Below are 25,782 nucleotides of genomic sequence, written 5' to 3'. Positions count from 1 at the left end.
CGACCCTCGTATATTGGACATTTTGGACTGGCAAGCAGACATCAAAGAGGAGGTATGCTCATGGACTATGTTAGGCTTGCGTGAATCACCCTATACATTTAAATTGATGTTTAAAAAGCGCACATTTATATATAAAAGTCGACGGATCTCAGCGTTTTTTTATAATCTTTTAAAACAAACACAATTTTAGGTAATAAGTGGTTTCCACTACGTATTTTCAAGCAATATTATTTATACAAAGACCCTAAGGCGACATTAAAACCAGGTCAGAGCCTCTTTTATCGTTCTAAAAAGCAACAAAAAAACCAATTTAAAAAATATATTTCTGGGCACCTGTCATATTCATGGACTTATTTTACAAATTCTCACTAAAAGGGAGTTTTTAATAGTCGGTCGTAAAACATTTTATTGCTTTCCGAATTTACAAAACCAAAAAGCTATAAAAAGGTCATAAAATTCTCTTTCGCGTAAAAATCACTATAAAAACTCGTTTACCTGCCTACAGGTAAACGAGTTAGCTAGCCCGCAATAACCTACAATGATATAGTTCTCCCCAGTTAACACAACGATACCATACCTCTTAGTTAACACACAGATACAATTATAACTCTCTTCTAACATAACACACCTCGTTCTCTACCTATTAAACATACAAACTTACGTCGACATAGCAAAGTATTGCTAAGTTCAGTTTTTCAAGAAACATTCCAGTTTGGTTCTCTACTTATGTTGGAGGAGATGCACGCTTGAATATTCCCAAAAGTCTTTCATCCTCCTGCGTTAGGCTCCATGTTTGTATTTTGTATATAATAATTTTAGTTCTTCTTGGCTTGGCTTTAGCCAAGGCATCAGTCAAAAAGCTGTCAAAATATTTAAAGATATGACTTCCAAAGACTGTGTCCCGTTCCTCGTTTGCTGTCAGCCGTAAGGGTTCATAAAACACAACAAATATTATAGACCGTCGAAAACAATAAAAATATAAAAGTAGTGAGATAAAAATTAAGTAAATGGAAATAAAAAATAACTAAAATTAAAGACCAACAGCAGGATATGGTAACAGAAAATAATTAACGAAATACAAACATTCTATACAAATATTTACACATTCACCATACGCAACCCCAGAACAGATCATAGAACTATTCTAAATGTCAACAAGGAAACTATGAAAAAAATATCTTCGGAAATTAGACATGCCTTACCTAAATGGACCTTTGCTTAACCATGAGCTCTTCAATATCTCCAATATTAGCAGATATATTCATGGAAGAATTTACAACGAATATTGTGTACAAACAGGCCCACAAACCCAAAAAAAAATAAATTGAAAAACAACCAATATACTGAGATCTGTTCTATTTAATACCAATTTACTATTTTTATTGGGAGTGACCCACAATTTTATTTTAAAATACGTTTATTTTTAAAATAATCTTATTTTAAAGTAAAATAGTGGGTTATTTCCATTAAAAAAGTAGTTCGTATTAATATGTCACAAGAAAATATCTTCACAACTATATCTAAAACCAAGCTCAACACACAAGAAAGATAAAAAACTGCTTTTGCAAAATAACTTGCGAATGCAACAACTTTTCTCTGGGAGAAACTTCAAGACCACTAAGTGTTAGGATAAATCAGCATTATTCTTACATTAAAAACACACACTTTGAACATAGAGTCCAGAGTCCAAAGAGACAATTAACAGATAGTAAAAAGAGAAAAATCGAATAACCATCGCTCATCCTACTAAATGAATTGTGTAGAAAACACATCAATGGAATGCATTAAAATCCGGTTAGCAATACTGAAAGAAGGAGTTACCTATAAGAATATACCAACACTAACGAGTTAACAGCAGATCAAAGTCAGATCATCTATAATAAACTAGAACAATCACAGAAAGGTCAGAATTACATATCAACCGGAAGGTAACACAACACATAAATATGACTGATGCCTAAAAGACTGAGACCCAATAAATCAACTGTCAAATTTGTACTCTCCCCTTTCGTCAATCATAAAGATTTATAGGTTAAAGATCATTTTCACAATGTTTATTTCAATATATTTTTTTTAATTTCCGGATTGGCAATCCAAAAGTCAACACAAAATAAAAAGTGTAATTTTCATTACAATTAACTGTGGTTTAATCCCATGTAAAAAATCTTTGTTTTAACACAATTTTCAACTTCAAAGCCAATCGTGATGACTCAAAACTTAAAAGACAAAAATTTGACTGGATTAAAATTTTCTTGATCACAATCTACCAAGTCGATTACCTCTATTGAAATAGGCGTTCGTTCTTGAGGCGCGTTCTCATGAGTCAAGTTTAGTTGACCAATTTTAGTTGATCAACAAAAGTTGAAAGCAACTTAAGTTCATTATTGTTCACATATTTCAATTAAAATTGAATCGACGGGTCAATCTAAAAATGGCGTCGAACAACATTCTGCGTTCTGACAAGGTTCTGACAAAGTTCTGACAAGGGCATCCTAAAAACCTGGAAGGAATACTTCTATAAACTATTGAACGACCAATCTAGAAGAAATACATCAAACATAGAGGTACATACAGCTGAAATAGAAGACCAATACCCGACATACGAAGAAGTAATACAGGCAATTAAAAAACTTAAAAATAATAAGACACCAGGTAGCGATGGTATACCCGCAGAGTGCTTAAAACATGGAGGAGAAGCGTTATACAGTTCTATATGGAAACTAATTCAAGACATTTGGCGAGAAGAAACAATACCAGATGAATGGAAAGAACCAAAACATACACAGAAGGAATCGTTGGAGATTATCAATGCTGATTTAGACCGGGCCGCTCTACCATTGACCAGATATTCACAATAAAACGGATAATGGAAAAATGCTGGGAGTTTGATCGTGAGCTTCATCAGATGTTCATAGATTCTAAACAAGCATTTGATAGATTATGCAGGGCCAGACTGTGGACAGCGATGCAGGAACTTGGCTTTCCAAAAAAATTAGTCAGGTTGATACGGATGTGTATGGAACGGTTACGATGTAAGGTGAGAGTTGGACAACAATACTCGGAGACATTTTAAATAAACAATGAACTAAAACAGGGAGATGCACTTTCATCACAACTCTTCAACTTAGCTCTGGAACACATAATCAGAAGTGCAAGAATCGAAAAACCGAATACAGTATTTCATCGAGAAGGACCAAACTTACTACTGGCATTTGCAGACGATATCGATCTAATAGGAAACACACGATTAAGGATGAAGGAGACTTTCGTGAGGTTCGAGAAGGAAGCAGAGAAGATGAGGCTCCAAAACAACGAACACAAGACGAAATATATGTATATGAGCCGCAATAACCAAAGCAGAGACAGAATCGGTCAGAACATCACCATCGATGACTTTAACTTTGAGCGCGTTAGAGAATTCAAGTATCTTGGAACAACAATAACTGAGGACAATAACGGATTACAAGAAATAAACAACAAGGTCCAGGCCGGCAACAGATGTCTTTTTGCCCTCCAAAACCTTATAAAATCGAAACAACTAACAAGAAGTACGAAGATACAGGACTATAAAACAATCATACGACCCGTTGTGATGTATGGAAGCGAAATGTGGACGATAACAAAGGCAAACGAAGAGAGACTATGTGTTTGGGAAAGAAAAATCCTAAGGAAGATCTTTGGCCCTGTGCTGGATGAAGCATCAGGACAATATAGGATAAGAACTAACAAAGAGCTCGAAGAACTTTACCCAGACGCCAACATCATAAAAGAAATAAAGTCCTTAAGACTCCAATGGGCAGGACACCTCAGAAGACATTCTGATGAACGAACAGTAAGACTGGTGTGGGAGGAAGTCCCAACTGGAAGGAGACCACGCGGACGCCCTCGTCTCCGGTGGCGAGATAATATAGCAGGAGACCTAAGCACTATGGGCGTGGAGAATTGGATGGAGGTTGCTCAAGACAGAAAACAGTGGAAGCATGTTGTTGAGTCGACTAAAACCCTCGAAGGGTTGTAACGCCACGGAGTAAGTAAGTAAGTAATGTTCTGCGTGAATGTGTACAAATTGTTGCAGTTTTTCTTTAAGAACTGACAAGATTTGTTAATAATATAAACAAAAATCATAAAAAACAATGTTTTGGGTGAGACAGTGGAGTCTAACAAGAAATAGAAACATTGCTCAAGGGGCTAGCGTTAGAATATAAAGAAGAGTATAGACACCATTTAAGAATGTCCGAAGAAAATTAGCTTATTCATTACACGGCAGCATGTACAGCAATTTACGGTGTGTTACGTAATTTTTTAACCAAAGTAACTAATAAAAAAGTATTTTCTTAAGTCTATGAGACCTGCTACAGCTGTAGCAATTATATCAGATGAGTTCTGAGAATTCTGCTGCATTGTTGTCTGTAGTATGAATGATTTGAAATGAAATATGATAAATATTCTCCCTCCATCTGTTTGAAATTGCTGAAGATTGATATCGATAGTCATAAGATTAAAACACTGAAATAACAGAAACGCATGTGCAGCGCAGCAGCTTTCAGAGTCAACAAATGTTGATTGCCCAGTTCACACATTTCAAGACAAGCTTTTAACTTGGGAACAATTCGTGGTGATTCATCACTTGAACGATAAAAGTTTGACTGGATCAAACTTTTCTTGATCAGCCAAAAAGTTGATCAATTCTATTGAAATACAGGTTCTCACTAGCTCACTAGAGTTTTCATTCAACTTTTGTTGATCAAATATAATTGGTCAACTAAACTTGACTCATCAGAACGCACCTTTACTACAGCTTTCATTCAGCTTTTGTTGATATACTAAAATCAGTCAATCACATTAAGAATTGATGAGACTAGAAAAAATGAAAAACAGGGATAAAAAATTGTAAACACCAAGACTTCCAAGGAGACAAAAACGATTTTTATTAAAAGAAGAATGATTTTATTATTATCTCCAGTAAAAACAGTTATTTATTTTTGTCAATACTATGAGAACTCTGATCAGAACTCCCATCCTAATCTTTCGCGAGATCAATCAAGTGCTCACTTTTTCACTCTAACTAAGGGCTAATTTAATTTTTTTTTTCTATATACATTTTACTGATACTAATATGACTGCTATTTGGTTTCTAATAGACAGAATGATGATAAACAGGAAACTATAATAAACCTCTAAATGGTTGATTGTTTCGGTAATAAATCATATTTACACTGACACCAAAAACGTGTTTAGTTCGTGATAGGTTTTCTTTTAGATATTGTACCTCTATGTAATTTAAAACGACAACATATATAGTATGACGATTACTTTTTTGCCATCTTACCAAAAATTTTTTGTACAAAATCATCTAATCTTCCTGTGACAATAGCAAAAACTATATTGATTAAAATATATTTTATAATTTATTAATTACAATGAGTGTAGGTTTTGGTTCATAGCAAATCCAACACTACAAAAACTATGCTCTGTACATAAAAGTAATGTGTTAAAATCTAGAAAATGTGTGGTGTCGAGCACACATTTTCTAGACATTTTAAACCATAGGTCGTCCAAAAAGCACATACCTTGTATCCTGAGGATTGGTAATTGAAATAAGAGAGTGCAAAACGACATATTGTAGCATGACGATGACCAGCAGCTTGTCCAACATAAAACTTGTTATTGAGAGATATAAATCAAACATACAATTCCGAAATGTTTGAAATTTAATAGATGAATGTTTTACATGAAGCTGAAACTCATGAGCAAAAGCACATTTTTGGTTTCAGTGTGGTATTAGTAATTACCGACTCGGTATATAAATTGCACAACAGTCCCGATATTAAGTGTTTAGTACCCCTAATGTCATTCAATATCGAGGGTAAATATATGTATATATACAGGCGCATATCATCCTTGACTGGACTATAATTCTGTTGAAGGTGATATATGCCTAATGTAAGAGCTAAAATTACTAGAGATTTAGAACATATTTTGTATATTGAGGGTGGATCAAATATATCGCGCGCCTCTTACCAGAAGTGTGAGAAATCTGCAACGTGTTGACAGTTGAAAGGTATCATTTAGAGTTTACCGACTTCAAACTCCGACCAGACCCGTAGCCAATACATACCTACATGGAGGATCGATCTAATTATCTGGCGAACGCCAGAATACCTGCTCGTTAAAGTAAACTCTTTAAAAAAAAAGAAAAAGTAAACTCTCCCACCACGATTATTTGACGGTTCACTTCACCCAGCTGAACATTTTAGTTTTGATAACATTCCGGGTCCCTTACCCACATATCCCGAAGGAACCCGGAAGTGAAAGCTTCCCAAAGAAAGTCATCATCGCCGATTCATCTTCATCGTACCTGTCTTGACCATCTAAACGTGATTTCGTTACCAAGAACCCGTCGGAAGCAGACACTCGGGATTCGTGTGACGTTAACATAAAGAACTTTCAGACCATGCACTGTATATAAATATATCGTTCTCACTCTTACACATGTGACGTAGCCTAAAAGGTACTTCTCGCTCTCTAACACATTGATTTCCCTATACTTGCCTGCTTTGGTTATCTACTATTTCCTATGCCTTGACAACACACAAAAAACAATTTAAAAATTAAATAATGAAATTGTAATTTTTATTGTAGAAGGTATTCGAAAGAAATTCATAAATCATTAAAATCCAGGTCGCTAGGAAGGTATGTTTCACAAATTGACAAATCAGTTTTGTATTAAATTGTTTTGATACTTTCCTGAATTATTTTAGAACAGTCAACAATGAATTTTGAAAGGCAAGAACTGATATACATGGTATAGATATGAGGTAACTGTAAAAAGAACTGTTTACTTGCAGCAAGAGGCTGTCAGAAACGATAACCAGATCGTAGGTATCCAAATAAGAGGGCATTTCAAAATAAATCACTTATTTGTAAAACCCCATAAGTTATTATTTAACCAAAATCGTTTTTTCATTAAAATGGACTTCTAAACTGTAAATACACATTTTTGTAAAGAAACACTTTCAGTCAGTGCATTCGTGACCTATCTACAGCGGTATGATTTGGCGATTTATTGGAGAAACACCATAAGTCCATGACTAAAAGCGTTTCTCCTATGCAGCGCGCATATCGTTATAATTTGGCGCAACAATGCCAATACTTTTCAGTCAAGTTCAAGCTTTTGTTGCGAATGAATGCACGTAGATAAATAAATGTGTAGTGAATACGAATCAAGGCAGATACGAGCTACTTCAATGCATTTTGCAAGGTAAAATTGAAGGAAAAAGGGCCCTAGGACGAAGAAGAATATCCTGGCTTGCTAATCTGAGAGCATGGTATAGAAAGACCTCAACACAGCTAGTTCGTATAGCAACCAACAAAGTCATCATAGCCAGGATGATCTCCAACGTTCGGAACCAACAGGCACCCTAAGAAGAAGAAGAATACGAATACAATAATAATAATATTGTGGATTACTAAACCTCGGGGTGAATCCGGACAGTAGGGTCGAATTCGTACAAAGCCGCCTCTGTCTACTTCTACGTCACTGTTACTGTTATATACTTGGCAACACAGGTAGGCAACACCGCTCACGGACACAAGGGAATGAAGTTAGTCAGTTATTGGGCAATAAAGGTTAATGATATAAAACCACGTTGTATTATTAATTATTACCTTATTTAAGTAAGAAATACCAAATACACAACAATTGGCGACGAGGATGGGATACATATGATGGTAATAACAACTACTACAGAGATTATTACGACTACTACCATTGCTACTTCAACTTCAAGTACAGTTATTTACATTATTATTATACTACATCCCCAATTATGTCTACACAAGTATCTACATTTCAATTTTCCGTTGAATCTTTCAACCAGTCTGTCACCAAATGGTCCAGGTGGGTAAAGAGGCTGGAAGGTGCTTACAAGGTATTTAAAATTCCAGACGAAATGAGATTACCTTATCTACTACACTACATGGGTTCTGAGGCCTACGACACCCTATGCGACAAGTTAGCCCCAGAAGTCCCGGAAGACAAGTCATACGACGACATTGTCAATTTAATGGATAATTTTTACAACCCTGCACCCCTGGAAATTGCAGAAATCTTCAGATTCCAATCAAAAAGGCAAGCCGAAGGAGAAACAATACAAGAATACCTTCATTCACTACAAAAGTTGTCAATTAACTGCAATTTCTCTACATATCTTAAAAGTGCTATAAGAAACCAATTTGTTTTTGGCCTACGATCGAAAAGAATACAAGCTAGACTTCTAGAATCAAAAGGACTGGACCTAGATAGAGCCGTTGAGATTGCCACAAGCATGGAGGCATCAGAAAAGGACAGTAACCAATTTTTTCATAATCAAAATTATAATAATTCTAGTGTCAATATATTAAATACAAAAGCAAGGAGTGCAAATAATAATAGGATGCAATTTCAGAATAACTCTGCTGCAAATTCTTCAAACACAAATAGTAATGTATGTTATAGATGTGGAGATCCTTCACATTTAGCAAATTCTTGTTCAAAAAAACATTTAACTTGTAATTTTTGTAAAAAAGTTGGACACATTCAAAAAGTTTGTTTAAAATCAAAAAATGTTAAACCTTGGTCTAACCAAGTAACTTCAGTTTGCTCAGTTCAAGAAATTTTTAAGATTAGTACTGTAAATTCAAAAGACAAATTTTTTATAAACTTAAGAGTAAACAACAATATTTTAAAATATGAAATTGATTCAGGTGCTGCTGTTACCATTGTAAACAAAAATGTATTTGACACATATTTTTCTACACTACAATTACAGAAATCTGATGTAAAATTAACTACATACTGTAAAAATCATTTAAATGTTTTAGGGTTAACTCCAGTGGAGGTTGAGCACCAGGGAATAAGGCAAATGTTAAAGTTGTACGTGGTGGATGGTGAGGGTCAATCACCAGTTGGAAGAGAATGGATACGTGCCCTTGGAATTAAACTACATGAGGTAAATACAATATCACATGAGAACTCTAAAGTCTCAAGTTTATTAGATAAATACAAACATTTGTTTGAAAAGTCAATTAGGGAAATAATAGGTTTAGAAGCTGAAATTCATTTAAAACCTGGTAGTATAGCAAGGTTTCATAAGGCTCGCCCAGTTGCTTTTGCATTACGTCCTAAAGTGGAAGCTGAGTTAGAGTCGTTAGTTGATCAGGGTGTTTTACAAAAAGTAGAGTTTTCAGATTGGGCAACCCCAATTGTCCCAGTTGTCAAACACAATGGGGACATACGCATTTGTGGGGATTTTAAAATTACTTTAAATCCCTGTATTGAAGTGGACGAATATCCTTTACCTACCCCTGATGATCTTCTATCTCAGTTAGCAGGGGGCGATAAGTATTCAAAAATAGACATTACAAAAGCTTATTTGCATTTACCTATAAAAAGTGAAATGAAACATTTACTTACACTTAATACTCACAAAGGTCTGTACCGCCCAAACCGTTTAATGTTCGGTATTGCAAGTGCTCCTGCCAAATGGCAACGTTTAATGGAACAAATGTTACAAGGAATCGATGGTATTTCTGTGTTCCTAGATGATATAAGAATTACTGCCCCAAATACTGATATACATTTACAAAGACTTGAACAAGTGTTACAAAAATTATCTGAACATAATTTACATATAAATTTAGACAAAAGTGAATTTTTAAAAGACGAAATTGAATACTGCGGATACAAAATAAATAAATTTGGTATTACTAGTAGCTCAGATAAAGTAGATGCAATTGTAAATGCTCCAATACCAGAAAATAAAACTCAAGTCCGAAGTTTTTGTGGGTTAGTTAATTATTACAGACGTTTTTTACAACATACCTCTACAATATTAAAACCTTTAACAAATCTACTTAAAAATCATGTTGAATTTGAATGGTCCCGAGATTGTCAAATGGCATTTGATAAAGCCAAAAGGCTTATTTCTTCTAAAAATGTTTTGTGTCACTACGACCCAAATTTGCCATTAGTCCTTGCAACTGATGCATCCCCTTATGGTGTTGGTGCAGTACTGTCCCATATTTTTCCAGACGGTACAGAAAGACCGATACAATTTGCTTCTCAAATGTTAACCCTTACACAGCAAAACTACTCTCAAATAGATAAAGAGGCATACAGCATTATTTTTGGTGTGAAAAAGTTCTTCAATTACCTATATGCTAGAAATTTCATTTTATACACGGATCATAAACCTTTAGTTCAGATTTTTGCACCAGATAAAAGTCTACCAGTTTTAAGTGCTACAAGAATGCAGCATTATGCAATTTTCTTACAAGGTCTAAAGTATGATATTCGATACAAAAATACAGATTCTCATTTTAATGCAGATGCTCTTTCACGTTTACCTATTAAAAATGAACAAAATTATACTCATGATGAACCAGACATATTCGAACTTAATCAGATTGAAAATTTACCTACAGATGTTAACAGTTTATCTTTTCATACCAAAAATGATGCTACTTTACAAAAGTTACTATTAGGTTTACAAACTGGTGAGGTTGTTGAAAAACAATTCAGATTTAACGTAGATCAATCAGAGTTTTCACTACAGTCTGGAGTCATAATGAGAGGACAACGAGTTTTAATACCTATGAAATTAAGAAATAAAATTCTGCATGAATTACACACTGCGCATTTTGGTATGGTGAGAATGAAGTCTTTAGCCCGGAGTTACTGCTGGTGGCCTTTCATAGACAAGGATATTGAATCTTTATGTAAAAATTGTTTTCATTGCAACAAGCACAAAAACAATCCTGTTAAGGACAATTCCCACATCTGGGAAACACCTAAATTTTGCTTTGAAAGAGTACATGCTGACTATGCTGGACCTTTTAACGGAGGCTATTACTTCATTTTAGTCGATTCTTTTAGTAAGTGGCCTGAAATACATTTCACGAAAGACACTACTACAAAAACTACAATCGAAATTTGTAGAAGAATCTTCACTACTTTCGGAATACCCACAGTATTTGTTACTGATAATGGTAGACAATTTGATTCTCATGAATTTAGAGAATTTATGAAGAATAATGGTATCACACATAAATTTACTGCACCCTATCACCCAGCCACGAATGGCCAGGGGGAGAGATATGTCCAAACACTAAAAAATTGTCTGCGAGCCATGCACAGTGAAGAGAAAGACAGAGAACTTGAATTGTGCAAGTTACTAATGCAGTATCGTAGAACACCTCACACAGTAACTGGCAAAAGCCCGTCTGAACGTATGCTAGGAAGGCAGATTAGAAATAGATTAGATTTACTTAAACCTTTTACTCATGACAAAAATGCTTACACAGACCAGAGTCTTAGAAATGTTGCTATAGATACCAGAGTCTCAGTGCGAGATTACTTTAATGCCAAATGGCAATTTGGCAAGGTTATACTAAGGTTAGGATTATTACATTATTTAGTTAAGTTAGATGATGGTAGGACGTGGAGACGTCATATTGACCAAATTAGAGTAATTGGGCAGGATACACCTATAGAATATAACCCAACTTGTTTCATTCCTGATACAGTTACACATAGTATAATTCCAAGGGAGGTATCTGTCTCTGAACCCAATTCCGTTTCACCACCTACAAATGTACAAGAACTTCTAAATGATACAATAGAGCCAACAGTACCTGAGGCTCACACTGAAGCTAAACCAGTGTTAAGACGTTCAAGTAGAGTATGTAAACCTGTTCAGAGGATGAATTTGTAAGTACATCTTTATTTCAATCTGTATTTATGAATTTTGGTCAAGAGAGGAGGTGTTATATACTTGGCAACACAGGTAGGCAACACCGCTCACGGACACAAGGGAATGAAGTTAGTCAGTTATTGGGCAATAAAGGTTAATGATATAAAACCACGTTGTATTATTAATTACCTTATTTAAGTAAGAAATACCAAATACACAACAGTTACCAATGCGCGAACTCACAAATCAACTATTTGTACTGAATTTTGTCGGGTCTGAACTCTGAGTTAGTACAGTAGTCGAGATATAGTGGTGTACGTGACATCCTAACGTTTTGTTGACTCATAGGTACGTATTTTATAACCTTTAAATTTCAGACTTTTTTTTAATCTTAAAAAGAAACTGCTGTACAAGAAAAGCAATTATATGTAAGAGCTAGGGAGTGGCAACAAACTGTTTAGTGGTTTGTTGAAAATCTATGTATAAAATATTATAGTTGTATTTAACCTAGTTTTTTTTTTAGAAATTAATTTGCAAAAATTTGTCTTCAGGTGGGGCGAATCTGGACACCATGGTGCGACAGTACAAAAAGAAAGTAGGTATAAACTTCATGAATTACAATTCAGAAAATATGGAGAGAGCTATTTCTGATGTTAGGAATAAAATGAAAACCTGAAGAAAAGCTGCTGAATATTATCGTGTACCAAAATCCACCTTGCATGTTAGATTCAAAGGCAATTCGACATTTCAACAAGGTGGACAAAATGTTCTTAGTACACAAGAAGAAAGAATGATAGCACAAGGTATCATCAAATTTTGTGAACGGGGTTTCCCATGACCCGTTCCGATATAAGAGTCTTAATAAAAAGCTATCTGGACAGAAAAGGACAAACTATTAAAGTTTTTAGGAACAATCTACCCGGGATCGACTGGTTTTATACATTCCTTAAGAGAAATATTGTTCTAACAGAACGTATGGCCCAAAATATAAAGCGGTGCAGGACAAATGTTAAACGAGAAACAGTTTTAAACTATTTTAACAATTTAAAAAACAGACTTGAAGGCGTTCTCCCGTCTCACATTGTCAATTACGACGAAACTAATTTAACTGACGACCGGGGTAGAATAAAAGTATTGTGCCGCCGCGGATCAAAAAGGGTCGAAAGAATAATGGATTCGAGCAAAGTCAGCACATCAGTTATGATGGCTATCAGCGGATCAGGTGTACTTTTAGCCCCATCTTCTTCTTCACGTGCCATGTCCGCGACGGAGGTTGGCAATCATCATGGCTATTCTGATCTTAGATGCTGCTGCTCTGAATAGTTCAATTGATGTGCATCCGTACCATTCCCTCAAGTTACGCAACCATGAGATTCTTCTTCTTCCTACACTTCTCTTGCCCTGGATTTTCCCTTGTATAATCAATTGAAGTAGGTTGTATCTCTCATTACGCATAACATGCCCCAGGTATTGCAGCTTTCGTGTCTTGATGGTTTCCAATACTTCCATTCTTTTGTTGATTCTTCTCATGACTTCGTTGTTTGTTACATGCTCGGTCCATGATATCTTCAGGATTCTTCTATACACCCACATTTCAAATGCTTCCAACTTTTTAGCAGTCGACGCGTAAGTGTCCATGCTTCTATCCCATAAAGCAGAGTCGAAAAAATATAGCACCTTGCCAGCCTAACTCAAGTCCAATTTTAGTTCTCCTAGTTCTCTTTAGCCCCATATGTGGTTTACAAATCGGTACACTTATATCCATCATTGGTATAGGGAGGGCCAGAAGGGTGTGTCTACAATAGAACAAAGTCAGGCTGGTTCGACTCGAAAACCAAAAATAGATGACGTATTCCCAAGTCTAAGTTTCCTGGGCTATTTAAAAAAGCCATTGAAGCCATTGTTCGTATCAAAGATAATATTACTTCTGGTTTTAAATCTTGCGGAATTATTCCATTAAAGTCAGACGACGTCATCAAAAAGTTACCAGCTAGTGAACCTTCAGAAACTGAAAACCAAGACCACTGGAGCAACACTCTTCAAAACACGGTGCAAAAAGTTACAGGGTTACAGGTGCCTGCAGGTAAAGGGGTAAGCGTTTAGAACAACCATTAATCGGAGAGGAAAGGGAAACTAAAGAATATAGAAATTGAAATGGGTGAGACCGAATGTTCTATAGACATTAGTATTTTTTTGTAAAACAAAAATGGTTAATTTACTACTGTTCGTATTTTGAGAACGATTTCCGAAGTGGAAATTGAAACGTCGGTAAACGTATTTTAAACTTTAATTGTATACATTAGTACTTTTGTACTTGTTAAATTTGTTTCACCAAAGAATGTAAATAAATATTATGTTGGAAATGTTACAGAGGTAATTGATAAGAAGAAAAATCGAATGGAAAATATTCGAATCGAATAAATTTTTTCTACTTTTTAGTTTAAATTTGGAATTTTGAGTTTTTGTTGTTAGTCTTATTTTATAGAATGTGTTTAGAATTAAGGAGCCCTATTTTAGTTTATATTCATGCTGCTTTGTCGAAATAAATTTTTGTCAAATTTAAAATGTTTTTTTTTATATTATTCTTTTTCTGTCCGAAAGCTTTTTATCTTTTTCTGTCCGAAAAAACCCCTATTCACGGCCGAATACGATTTACAATAAAAAATAATGCTATGTCCGGTTTCACCCCACACGTAGAGGCGAATTCGGTTTTCAGAAAGTTTTAATTTTGTGACTTACGGAGTTTCCCAAATAAGTGATTCAGATGTAATGGATAGTGATGCATCTTGCTGTTTTAAAATCTTTCGGATACTTGTAAGAGGATACTCAGTAAGGGACCGTAAAACGTTTATTCGTTAAGATTCTTCTGTTGCAACAGTTGTTTTTTCTTCAGTATCATATAAAACTGAAGCTTACAACTACTTCCTATGTTTGTAAGTAACTTTTTTGGTATCTTCTATAAACGTTTGGACTTAAAACTTCTTGGATTAACTTCCTCTGAGTAATATTACCCAAAATAATTTAATATGGTAGGAAAAAAGCTGTTTTCTGCTATTTTCCCATCCCTTTGTGCAATTATAAGTTTTTACTGTCACTAAAATCCTTTAACCTTGGAACAAAATAAGTAAAAAACACATCAACAACAGAAACAATAAAATAATACAGAAAATTCGAAATAAACAAACATTGCACCAACTTAAAAACATTCTTAACCATAAGAAAATAGAATAGAACTAAAGCACATTTGGAATTTATCGGAGTTCCCTAGCAAGCAAAAATTGAAACTATTTTATTACGTACGGAAAGAGTTGGGCTTTTAATAGGTACATAAAGACCAATTTACAGCGACAAAATATTACTGACTACTATTTGGACTTTCTTCATACTACGTATTAGTAAAACTGGCGAGATATTAGTTTTAAAAGTGTGTTTCTACTTGTATGGCAACGCCTGTCCACACACAGTAGTAGAATCACAAGAAATAAAGATTAGCCTACATTCGCTGTGATTTTCTAGAGACCAGACCTGGCATCAACACATTGGAGCCTCCCCGAGAGCCCTCGGTAGTAAGCGTTTACGTAAAATTTATATTAAAATATATTTTTAAACATATTTGGCATATTTTAAAATTCGTTTCAATTTGATCCACCCTCAAGCGTAATTTCTGTAGGCAAGTCATCCGATATTTCCATTTTGGAACTACATTCTAATAGAATCCTGCGGTATCCTACTGTCTTCATATCACAGTTGCACCTAATCAAAATATTCTCGTCGTAGAACTGCCTGGCAAGTGTTCCTTTAATAATATCAATTGTTTTTGGATAATAAACTTTAACAAAATTGGCACATCACGCGGAAACCCCAAAGGTTTCGTTTAATATACGGCAGTACCGGTTCCAGCCGAACGCGCAAACAAAAACAATAAAACCTAAAAATAATAGACCTCAGTTTAACTGGGGCTTTCCGACATTTCTTGGTCGTTTTTCGACAAAGATAATGAGTCGATAGGCATTGCACGACCCGGTGAAGGACTGTCGATATTTCTGAAGTTGTTAAAGCCTGGAGAATCTGCACTGGAAAGAGATTCGGGAGTACCGACTGAGCTGAGAGATCCGGGATGAGAAGTACCTGCAAAATAAACTTTATTAAGCATTTTTTTTTTTTATTTAAAAACTAATGTGTCTCGACAGCTTATGGTCATTGACACGGGTACAGTTTACAACATTATACATATTTTATATACAAGCATTTTATATGAACACTTTTTTTTTTGTGGAGAATATAAACAATAAAACTTATCACTATGCGCTGCTTATATTATTTAAAAATTTAAAAACACTGTCAAAACGATTTGGAACACTAAGAATGTCTTCTAGATTTCCTTTTAGGTTGTGCTTGTTTCTAGAAGAATCATACTGGCAGCAGTGCATTATCACGTGTTTGATGGAAAAGGTGGTCTTACAGTATTGGCAACTGGAGGGTTTTCTGATGCCATAAGGTATCCATGTGTGAGACGTGTATGCCCTATTCGTAGTCGGCGAATAACTGATTTTTCTTTCCTGTTCATAGAGGACATATTGACGCGAGATAAGTTGGGTTGAACATCATGCAGCTCAGTTTTTGTTTTATTCCACAGGTCTGCCCATAAGCTGAGGATTTTTTGTATGATCAATATCTTAAGATCCGTATGAGTTTGGACCTCTTTGAAGGCTGAGTCAGAAGAACATGCTGCTTTATCGGCCTGGACTGCTTTTTCGTTTCTCAATATACCAACATGAGATGGAGTCCAGATCATTATGACTACAGAATATAGTTGGTTACAGATGTTGTGTATTTCCTGGACTAGTGGATTTTTGGAGAAGATGCATCTTATGGAATGAATCGAGAAAAGAGAATCAGTACAAATGGCAATTGTTTTGCTTTCATTTGAAGTAGGATGGATTGGAGTCTTTAATGCTTGGAATATTCCATATAATTCTGCGGTGGAGATACTACAACTTCTATGCAGTCGCACAGAGCTTATTGTCGTCGTCAATATAGACACAGCGCAGCCACAACAGTCTTCATTCTTGGACACATCATTGTACAAAATTTCATCAAATTGTGTTAAGTTAAGGATGTTTTGGAAGGATTTTCTAAGGATTGAGTTTGTGATTTCTGTTTTATTGAATCTGCATAAAACAGTATTGAATATTGGAAGATTGTGCATCCATGGAGCTGTCTTGGGGTATAAATAGAAGTAGTATTGGAAAGGTTGATGGAATCTAATAAAGGAGATAATATTTGTGGTAATGTGAGTGAGTGGTTGGATGCGTTTACTGGGGGAGATTCTATGGGATTGATTACATTTATTACCGGGTTACTTGGGTTTGCTGATATTCTTACAAAGTATGAAAGTAGAAGTTGCTGCCTTCTTAGATGGAGTAGTAGCTCTGAAGATTCAAAACAAACACTTTCAGCGGGGCTTGATTTGAAAGCACCAAGACATAGTCGTACGGTTGTATTTTGAAACGTGTTTAGAGACTTTAGTAAGCAGCTACTAGATGCCATATAAAGAATACTGCCATAGTCTAGCTTAGAGCGAATTAAAGCTCTATATATTTTAAGGAGGGATTCTTCATCAGCTCCCCAAGAGTAGCCAGCAAGAGATTTAAGTAAATTGATTCTTTGGGTACAGTTTCCATTAAGTTCCTGAAGTCTCCAGATAAGCTTTTTATCAAAGGCGATACCAAGAAGTGTCAAATAGTTAACTGTTTGTAAACGAAGTGTGTTTAGAGTTATAGAAGGTAGATTAGGTATATGCTTTTTGGTAAAGTGAATTACTTTGGATTTAGAAGCTGAAAACACAAATCCAGCATGCGTAGACCAGGTGTATATTTTGTTTATTACATTTTGTAATAAAGTGTTGGTGGTAGCTGTGACTCTGCCTTGGCAGTATACTATAATATCATCTGCATATATCGAGTAACTGACTGGTTGTTCTATATATGAAGAAAAGTCATTCATGCTAAGTAAAAATAAGGTAATGCTTAAAACTGAGCCCTGTGTCAAACCGTTATCCATGTGGTTTTGATATTTTTCCATTTGTTAATACTCTAAAATATTGATTTGTTAAATTTTTTTTTTTAATAAATAAATGTTACCAGTTAAATTATATTCTGAGAATTAGAGGTCTTTGTAAGGTGTCGAAGGAACTTTGGATATTTAAAGTTACTGCTATGACCTCGCTTCTATTCGAAAATGCGTTAACAATGTCAGTGTGTAGTATGACCAAGTTATCCATTGTACTTCGATTTGATCTGAAGCCTGTTTGGAATGGGTCAAGAATATTATTTCTTTCTAGATGCCATAGTAAGCGTTTATTGACCATCTTTTCTAACAGTTTACATAGTGAACAGGTGAGGTAAACTGGTCTATATGATTTTAGAAGATTTGGAGATGAGTCATTTGCTCTGATAGGAATTGTAGTTGCTTGTCGCCATAACGTTGGAAACTGTTTTTGAGACCAGATCTTATTATATAACTTTAGCAGTTTGAGATATATGTCTGGATGAAGATTTTTTTAAAATATTGATATCGTCTGGGCCGGCTACTGAGTTTTTTAATGAGGAGATGGCTTCGTTTAATTCTAAGAGATTAAAAGGAAGATTAATAGAACTAGTGTTCTAGTTCTAGATTAATAGAACTAGAAAATATTTTAGGGCTGGATATGTTGGTATCTAAGTTATTGGGAAGGTTCGGAATATTCGATATACCTGAAAAGTCGAAGGCAAAGATATCTGCAATATGTTGATCATGGGTAACTTTTGGATCGTGCGGGGAGATGGCGGCAATTTTGCGGGATGTATTATGACCTTTCATACGTTATATCTTTGACCATATTTGCGCGGGTGAAGTATCTTTTGTGATTGAACTAACGTACTGATTCCATGAGGCTTTCTTACTTTCTTTTAAAATACGGCTAGAATTGGCTCTAAGTTTTTTAAAATTTATTAGATCAGTAATGGTAAGGGTCTTCCGGAATCTATTTAATGCTTTTTTGCATTGTTTGACAGCTATTTTGTACGATTCATTCCACCCCGGAACATGTTTCTTGGAAGGACCAATCGTGCATCTACCAATACATTCCTCAGCAGATAGCAGTGAAACAGTTATTTAATAGTCTTACATCTGTATCTATATCATTGATAAAAAGTAATTCATCGGTTTTTCCCTTAACAGTGGTTCTTTAAAAATCTCAGTTTGTATTAAGCATTTAAATATTTGCCTAAGGCGTAATTGTTAGCGATATCCTCTGCCGATGTTTTTTAAAGGGACCACATGTGATACATTGTTTGTTTTCGTTCATGAACATTAGATTCACCCATTCATGAACATTAGATTCACCCATGAAGGCAGTATTGGTGTTTTGCACATTCCTGCCAAAAAAGTAATTCAAAGTGTGCACTTAAAATAAATATATTTTATATAGCTGGAAACTTTCAGTGGTAAAGATGTTTCAAAACCTCTTGAATCTCGTAAATACACATGCCCGAAAAAATAAATGGACCCTAAAAACATTTAGCATTTTAATTTCATGGGAAATTAGGCGACAGGGTAGGATTTGCAGGTATTTACCTGCAAATCCTATATTAATAAACATGACATATTATGTTTCTCTAATCTTAAAAATTCCAGTTAGTCATCGCATTTTTATTATATCTCACATTGAAAGATGTAATAAAAATTTACGACTTTCCGTCTTCACTGCCGATAAGAATTGCTGTGTAAAAATGTAAAATATTTACATTGCACTAATTTGGCTTATAAATAAACCGGGACCTTTTAGTTTATTGATGTCAATTTTTTCTCTCCTTTTCTCGATCTCCTTTTTTAAATTGGATATTCTCTATTTAAATCGTGCTTTAACTAAATAGTGATCACTATCTACATATGTTTGCTCCTCTAAAAGACCTAACATCTAATAAGTTAGAGTGGTGTCTTGCATCAATAATTATATGATCTATTTGGGTAATCGTTTCATTATCAGGAGATTTCCAAGTTCCCTTATGTATATCTTTAAAATATATTCTCTCTTTCGACTTTGGCATTAAAGTCTTCTGTAGCAATGTATATTACGTCGTTATATATAACAACGATAAGAATGCTTCTAATTTCATTTCTACGGGGTCGTTATGTTGTGTATAGTGTTGTTTTTCATAACTATCTCTGCGTTTAGTTATATCGTAACTAAATAACAAAAATAATTTTATTTCCTAAGTGGTATCCTCACTGTACACTGGACTCAGAAAAAACTGTTAATTATAAACAAGGGAATGGTTGGATGTGGGTAATATTCAAAGAAAAGAAAAATTTCAGTGGTTCAACTAATAAAACAAATTGATTATTAGTAGCAATCAAATTAATATCTATTCCACAATATCGAATTATGTTACCTATAGTGGTGAGCAATCCTCCCCTATCAGCACCACCTGAGTAACTGTAGACCCTCTTTGCTCGCGGGCTAAGGTGATAATCAACATCGTCGAGTTTTCGTTTAACTCCTAATGGACTAGGACGTAGAACTGGACTAGCACTTCTTCTTACAATCGTCCGAGACCTGTAAATGATTGTTTGAAATTATTTTATAGTAAAACTAATTACTAACTGGTAGAAATAGGGAAATATGGTGTAGAATAAAATCATTACGTAGTTATTTGTCTGACAAAGTGAATTGACAAATAGAAGGAAAAATTATTTATGTTACATCTAGGACATTCTCTTGTGTGGAACTGATAAAGTACGTTAAGTTTTGGATTGGATATTGCACACTAATATACATTGCTAAAATTGGCAACATTGCCTCTTCGATCTACTTAATTGTAATTCTCCGATCCAGTCCGACACCTAAACAAAAAACTAGAAAACCATTTAGTAACACATAACAATGCATAGGATATACACCTCCATCCGTCGATTTTTGTTTCATTCAGTATGCCCGGTTCATTTCTTATAACATAAACTCGATAAAAATACACTGGTCTTTATAAGGCGGTGCATTTGTATCGGTTTTTAATAATGTGAACAATTTTTTGTGGTTGAATTAAAAACAAATGCGCATTTCTTTAAAAATATAAAACAAAAATATCCTCTTATTAGCAATAAAAAATTAATTCCTAATAAAATAAGAAATGATTCTTTATACCCTGCAGAAATGATTCAAATATTTGACCTTCTACCGTTAAACAGTTTCCCAATCTGTCATAAAAACTTCTACGGGCAGATGAAAGAGTTTCTGCTGTAACAGAATTTGAGACTTCTCTTATTTGGTTTTGGACAAAAAACCAAGTCATAATAAATAGAATACCAGAGAACACATGGGTAGAGCATTTTGAGAACTTATTAACAGAGAGAAGAGAAAGGTTTAAACAGACAAATGAACAAGTGGAAGTAGAAGGAAGAATCGAAATATCAATAGAACAAGTGAACGAAGCAGTTAAGGGAATGAAATTTAAAAAATCTCCAGGCCCACGCGGAATACATCCAGAGTTGATTAGGTATGGATCATCAAAACTGTTTGAGATGATCCGAAAATTATTCGAAAGGTGCTTAAACGGAGAAGAAGTTCCAGAAGAATGGAGACAATCGTATATCTCTCCAATACACAAGAAAGGCACAAAGATGGATCCTAAAAACTATAGAGGGATCGCAGTGATTGCTACTATAGGCCGACTATACTCAAAAGTACTACAAAACCTGATAGAAAATGATATTAAAGACAAACAACCCGAAGAACAAGCGGGATTTAGGGCCCGACGCTCTACTATGGATAATATTTTCACATTAAAAATTGCAATGGAAAAACGAGTGCAGAGAAATAGAGAAACTCATATAGCTTTAATAGATTTGGAAAAAGCATATGACAGTGTACCGATCTCCCAACTATGGATAGAAATGGGTAACTTGAAAATAAACCCAATTCTTATTAACGCCACTCAAAAATATTACGAACAAAACTTTGCAAGAATTAAAATGGGACAAGAAATCACCTCTCCTTTTCAAACAACAAAGGGACTAAGACAAGGCTGCTGTCTGTCACCCACCTTATTTAAAATCTATTTGGACAGATCCTTAGTGAAATGGGTAAAAAAATGTAGAAACATGGGAATAACGGTGGAAGAAAACAAGCTATATTACACTTTTCTTTGCGGATGACCAGGTAGTAATTGCCGAAGACAGCTACGATCTTAGCTATATGGTAAGAAAACTGCAAGAAGAATATGAGGTGGCAGGTCTAAACATGAATATGACAAAATGTGAATATCTCTCAGTGGGAACAGATGAAATATGTGATATAGTCTTGGAAGACTTGGAAGAATATTTGGGGGTCATTTTCAACAAGAAGGGAACGAATAAACAAGGGCAGAGCAGCGACCCGTTCCTTAAACTCTCTTCTCTGGCAAAAAAAAGAATTCGACGAGAAACCAAAAAACACATTTACGGTAGTATAGTCCAAAGTATTACACTTTACGGTTCGGAAGTATGGGACATCACAAAAGCTAATAGAAACAAACTTATGACGACAGAAATGGATTATCTGAGACGAAGCTGCGATAGATCGAAACTGGAGAGAGTTAGAAACGAACAAATAAGAAACGAAATGAAAATGGAGAGAAATATCAATGATGACATAGAAAGAAAACAATTAATCTGGTTCGGACATGTTAAAAGAATGCCAGAGTACAGATGGCCTAAAAGAGTACTGGAATGGATTCCTCCTGAAAGAAGAAAGAGAGGACGACCACGGAGAAGTTGGCGCAACGATATTGATGAAGCAATGGCGGCAAGAGACTTAGAAGAGGCAACTGCATACTGCATATGACAGAAAAAGATGGAAATTGGGGGCGGAGAAGCGGCGACAGCCGTAATAAATCCGTTATTATATATTATTTGGTTTTTTAATTCATGCAAATTTTGGGCTCTAGCCTCAGGATGATCGTAGATGATGCTTTTTAAATGTCAAAAAAAAAAAAACAATGGGTGTAAGATCTGGAGATCGCACAGACCACTTAATATCGCCTGTTCCACTGATAACTAGATTCGGGAAAGTATTGTTTAAGTACTCCCTAATTATTCGAGCGTCTTAATGAAACCAAACATTCTCCATATTTACATCAGGAAGATTGAGAATAGCGTGAAGAACATGATTCTGTAACAAATCGACGTATACTCTACTATTCAAGTTGCCCTCAATAAAAAATGGACCTATTACGTGGTCACCAAATCCTAAAAAGAAGAATGAGTACCAGCAGAAAATGAAAGTAATATTAAAAGAAAGAGGAGAACAAAACAACATTGAAGAAGAATGGAATGTCATCCAAACGACAATTACAAATATGGCAAAGGAAACATTACAGGAGAGAAATGTTGAATAGAAAAATACAACAAATTACAGAAGAGAGACCAGAAAATTTTACAAGGAAACCAAGCAATACACCCAAGGATACATGACGAGATCAACAGTTTGCAAGGACAAAAATAATGAAAAGGTGGAAGGAGCATTTTCAAGAGTTGTTAAACCCAGAAAAAGAACAAAACGAAGATGAAGAAATAATTTACCACACAGCAGAACAACTTGTTGAGCAACCAACATTGGAAGAAACGATAAACGTCATAAAACATCTAAAAAATAACAAAGCACCTGGCACGGATGGAATAACTGCAGAACTGATAAAGAATGGTGGACATGAGCTATGGAGGCGTATCCATAAACTAATCGACCGCATATGGACACTAGAAGTCATCCTAGAAGATTGGAAAGTAGGAATCATACTTCCTAGGTACAAAGGGGGAGACAAATGACTCTACAAAAATTATAGGGGCATAACAGTTTTCAATGTAGTCTACAAGATATTATCAGGAATTATATACAGCCACCTGAAATCGTTTTCGGAGGAGATGATTGGCGAATACCAATGTGGCTTCAGATCAAAGAGGTCAACAATAGACCAAATACATATATTAAGAGGTATACATGAAAAATGTGTTGAATATAACATACCTATTTACAACTTGTATATAGATTTCAGACAGGCGTTTGATGGAGTAGATCGATAAAAAAATGTTAAAGCAACTATCTATGTTAGGGATACCCAATAAGTTGGTTAAACTTATATGAATGACTCTGGAGGGTTCCAAAGCTATGGTGAGAATATACGGAGATATGACGCAGACCTTTGATATTGAAAATGGAGTTAGACAAGGTGATGCCTTATCAACAAAACTTTTTAATCTAACTTTAGAAGCTGTTGTTAGAAAACTGGATATAAACGGCTGTATTAATACAAGATCAATGCAAATATGCGCATATGCGGATGATGTTGCCATAATAAACCGCAACAAAGGGATATTAAGTGAAAAAGCTATAGAACTGAAACGAGAAGTTGCTACGTTTGGTCTATATATAAATGAAAGCAAAACAAAATATATGGAGTGCACAAAATCGAATCAACATAAGAATCTGAAGGTAAACAACCATACCTACAAATATGCCTCAACTTTTCCCTACCTAGTGGACAGATTCGAATGTAGATATAAGGATCGACATGGTTTTATTGACAGCTACTGATAATTACACTATAGATGTTAGTTAGGTAACTATCTACAACAAGCTGTGCTCAAATGAGCTCAAATCCGCAATTTATAATCACACAAATAATGTATACCTCAGCACAGAGGTTATTGCTTCTATCATACTAACAAACTTTGAACTATGAGCTTACAATACAATTTAATCTAGGCCGTAATTGCAACACTTAGGAAGTTCAATTAGAAAATATAAATTACACGATATGTTTTCACAATGTGTTAATTATACACGGTGAAACTATACAATATTAAGAAGTTAAGAATAATGTGAGATTACAAATTAAGGGATTAATTTGTGATTGAACACCTAGGCTTAATAATAAATGACAACAACAACATCAGTCAAGAAATACAGGCACGGATTCTTATGCTTTTATGCATACAAAGACTTAAATGAAAAGTAAGTTCTAAGTGAGTCTAAGCTTAGAATCTATAAAACAGTAATTAGACCAGTGGTCACATATGGATGTGAAACGTGGACCCTCTCAACCACTGATGAAAATCAACTGAGAATATTTGAGCGCAAAATATTAAGGAATATATTTGGACCAACCCAATGCAGCGATGGTTCGTGGAGAATTAAAATAAACCACGAGCTGGATGAACTAATGCAGAGCGCAGATATTGTTAGATTTGTAGGCTTGGACGAAAAGTTGTAGGCTTTTAGAGGAAGGTGCTCGTTTCGCCAGTACATACCAAGCAAACCCAATAGATACGGTATAAAATATTCGCACTGTCTAATGCGAAGTTATTTTGTACCAATAACATGGAAGTATACGTTGGCAAAACCAAGTGGGTGGTTCATACAATATGATGTGGCATGTTGTAGTAAAAGATGGTCTGTGGTTGTTTTGTACAGCCTTTTAAATGTTACAACAATAAATTCCTTTGTTATTTACAATTGTAGCATACCAAATTCCACAAAGACCCGACGAGAAGTTTTGACAGATTTAGAATTTAGCCTTATGTACAACCACCAGAAGAATCGAAGCCAGAATGTCTATATACCCAAGACAATAAGGATTCGACTAAAGAAGATCTGGCATTTGAAGATGTCGTGCCAGTTCAAAGAACTCCAAGAGCAATTGGGAGGTGTGATAACTGAGAAAGGAAAAAGAATTGAAAAACGAAATATTTTTGTTCGATTTGTAAAAAGTACCTTTGTTTGGAACAAGTAAATCCAATTTGCAATGACTGTAACAATATTCCGGCTTAATTTTATTATGGTTTTTGTCATCTCTTATAATTTTTTATGATAAGTCTTAGTGAAATAATATTTTATTTTTGTTTCAAGATAATTCTTGAAGACTGATATGTTATGTTTTAATTGTAAATTAATTGTAATTTGTTCAGTAAAAAATGAGAATACAGTGGAACTTCGATTATCCGTCTCTCTATTAACCATCACCTCTGTTAACCGTTG

General features: G+C 34.8%; 1 protein-coding gene across 1 annotated transcript in view; it reads right to left on the bottom strand.

Moving 5' to 3' along the window:
- Positions 1-15,681: 15,681 nt before the first annotated feature.
- LOC140449766 (PABIR family member 2) overlaps positions 15,682-25,782 on the bottom strand; it is a 30,224-nt gene continuing 20,123 nt past the window's right edge. The window contains exons 4-5 of the mRNA XM_072543099.1: positions 20,168-20,331; positions 15,682-15,860 (exon numbers count right to left, since the gene is read on the bottom strand). Of these exons, the coding sequence (XP_072399200.1) occupies positions 15,682-15,860; positions 20,168-20,331 (343 nt within the window). The remainder of the gene's footprint in view (positions 15,861-20,167; positions 20,332-25,782) is intronic.

This window comes from Diabrotica undecimpunctata, chromosome 9 (assembly GCF_040954645.1).
Source record: "Diabrotica undecimpunctata isolate CICGRU chromosome 9, icDiaUnde3, whole genome shotgun sequence".
Taxonomy (NCBI): Eukaryota; Metazoa; Arthropoda; class Insecta; order Coleoptera; family Chrysomelidae; genus Diabrotica; species Diabrotica undecimpunctata.
This window is presented reverse-complemented; position numbering and strand designations above follow the sequence as displayed.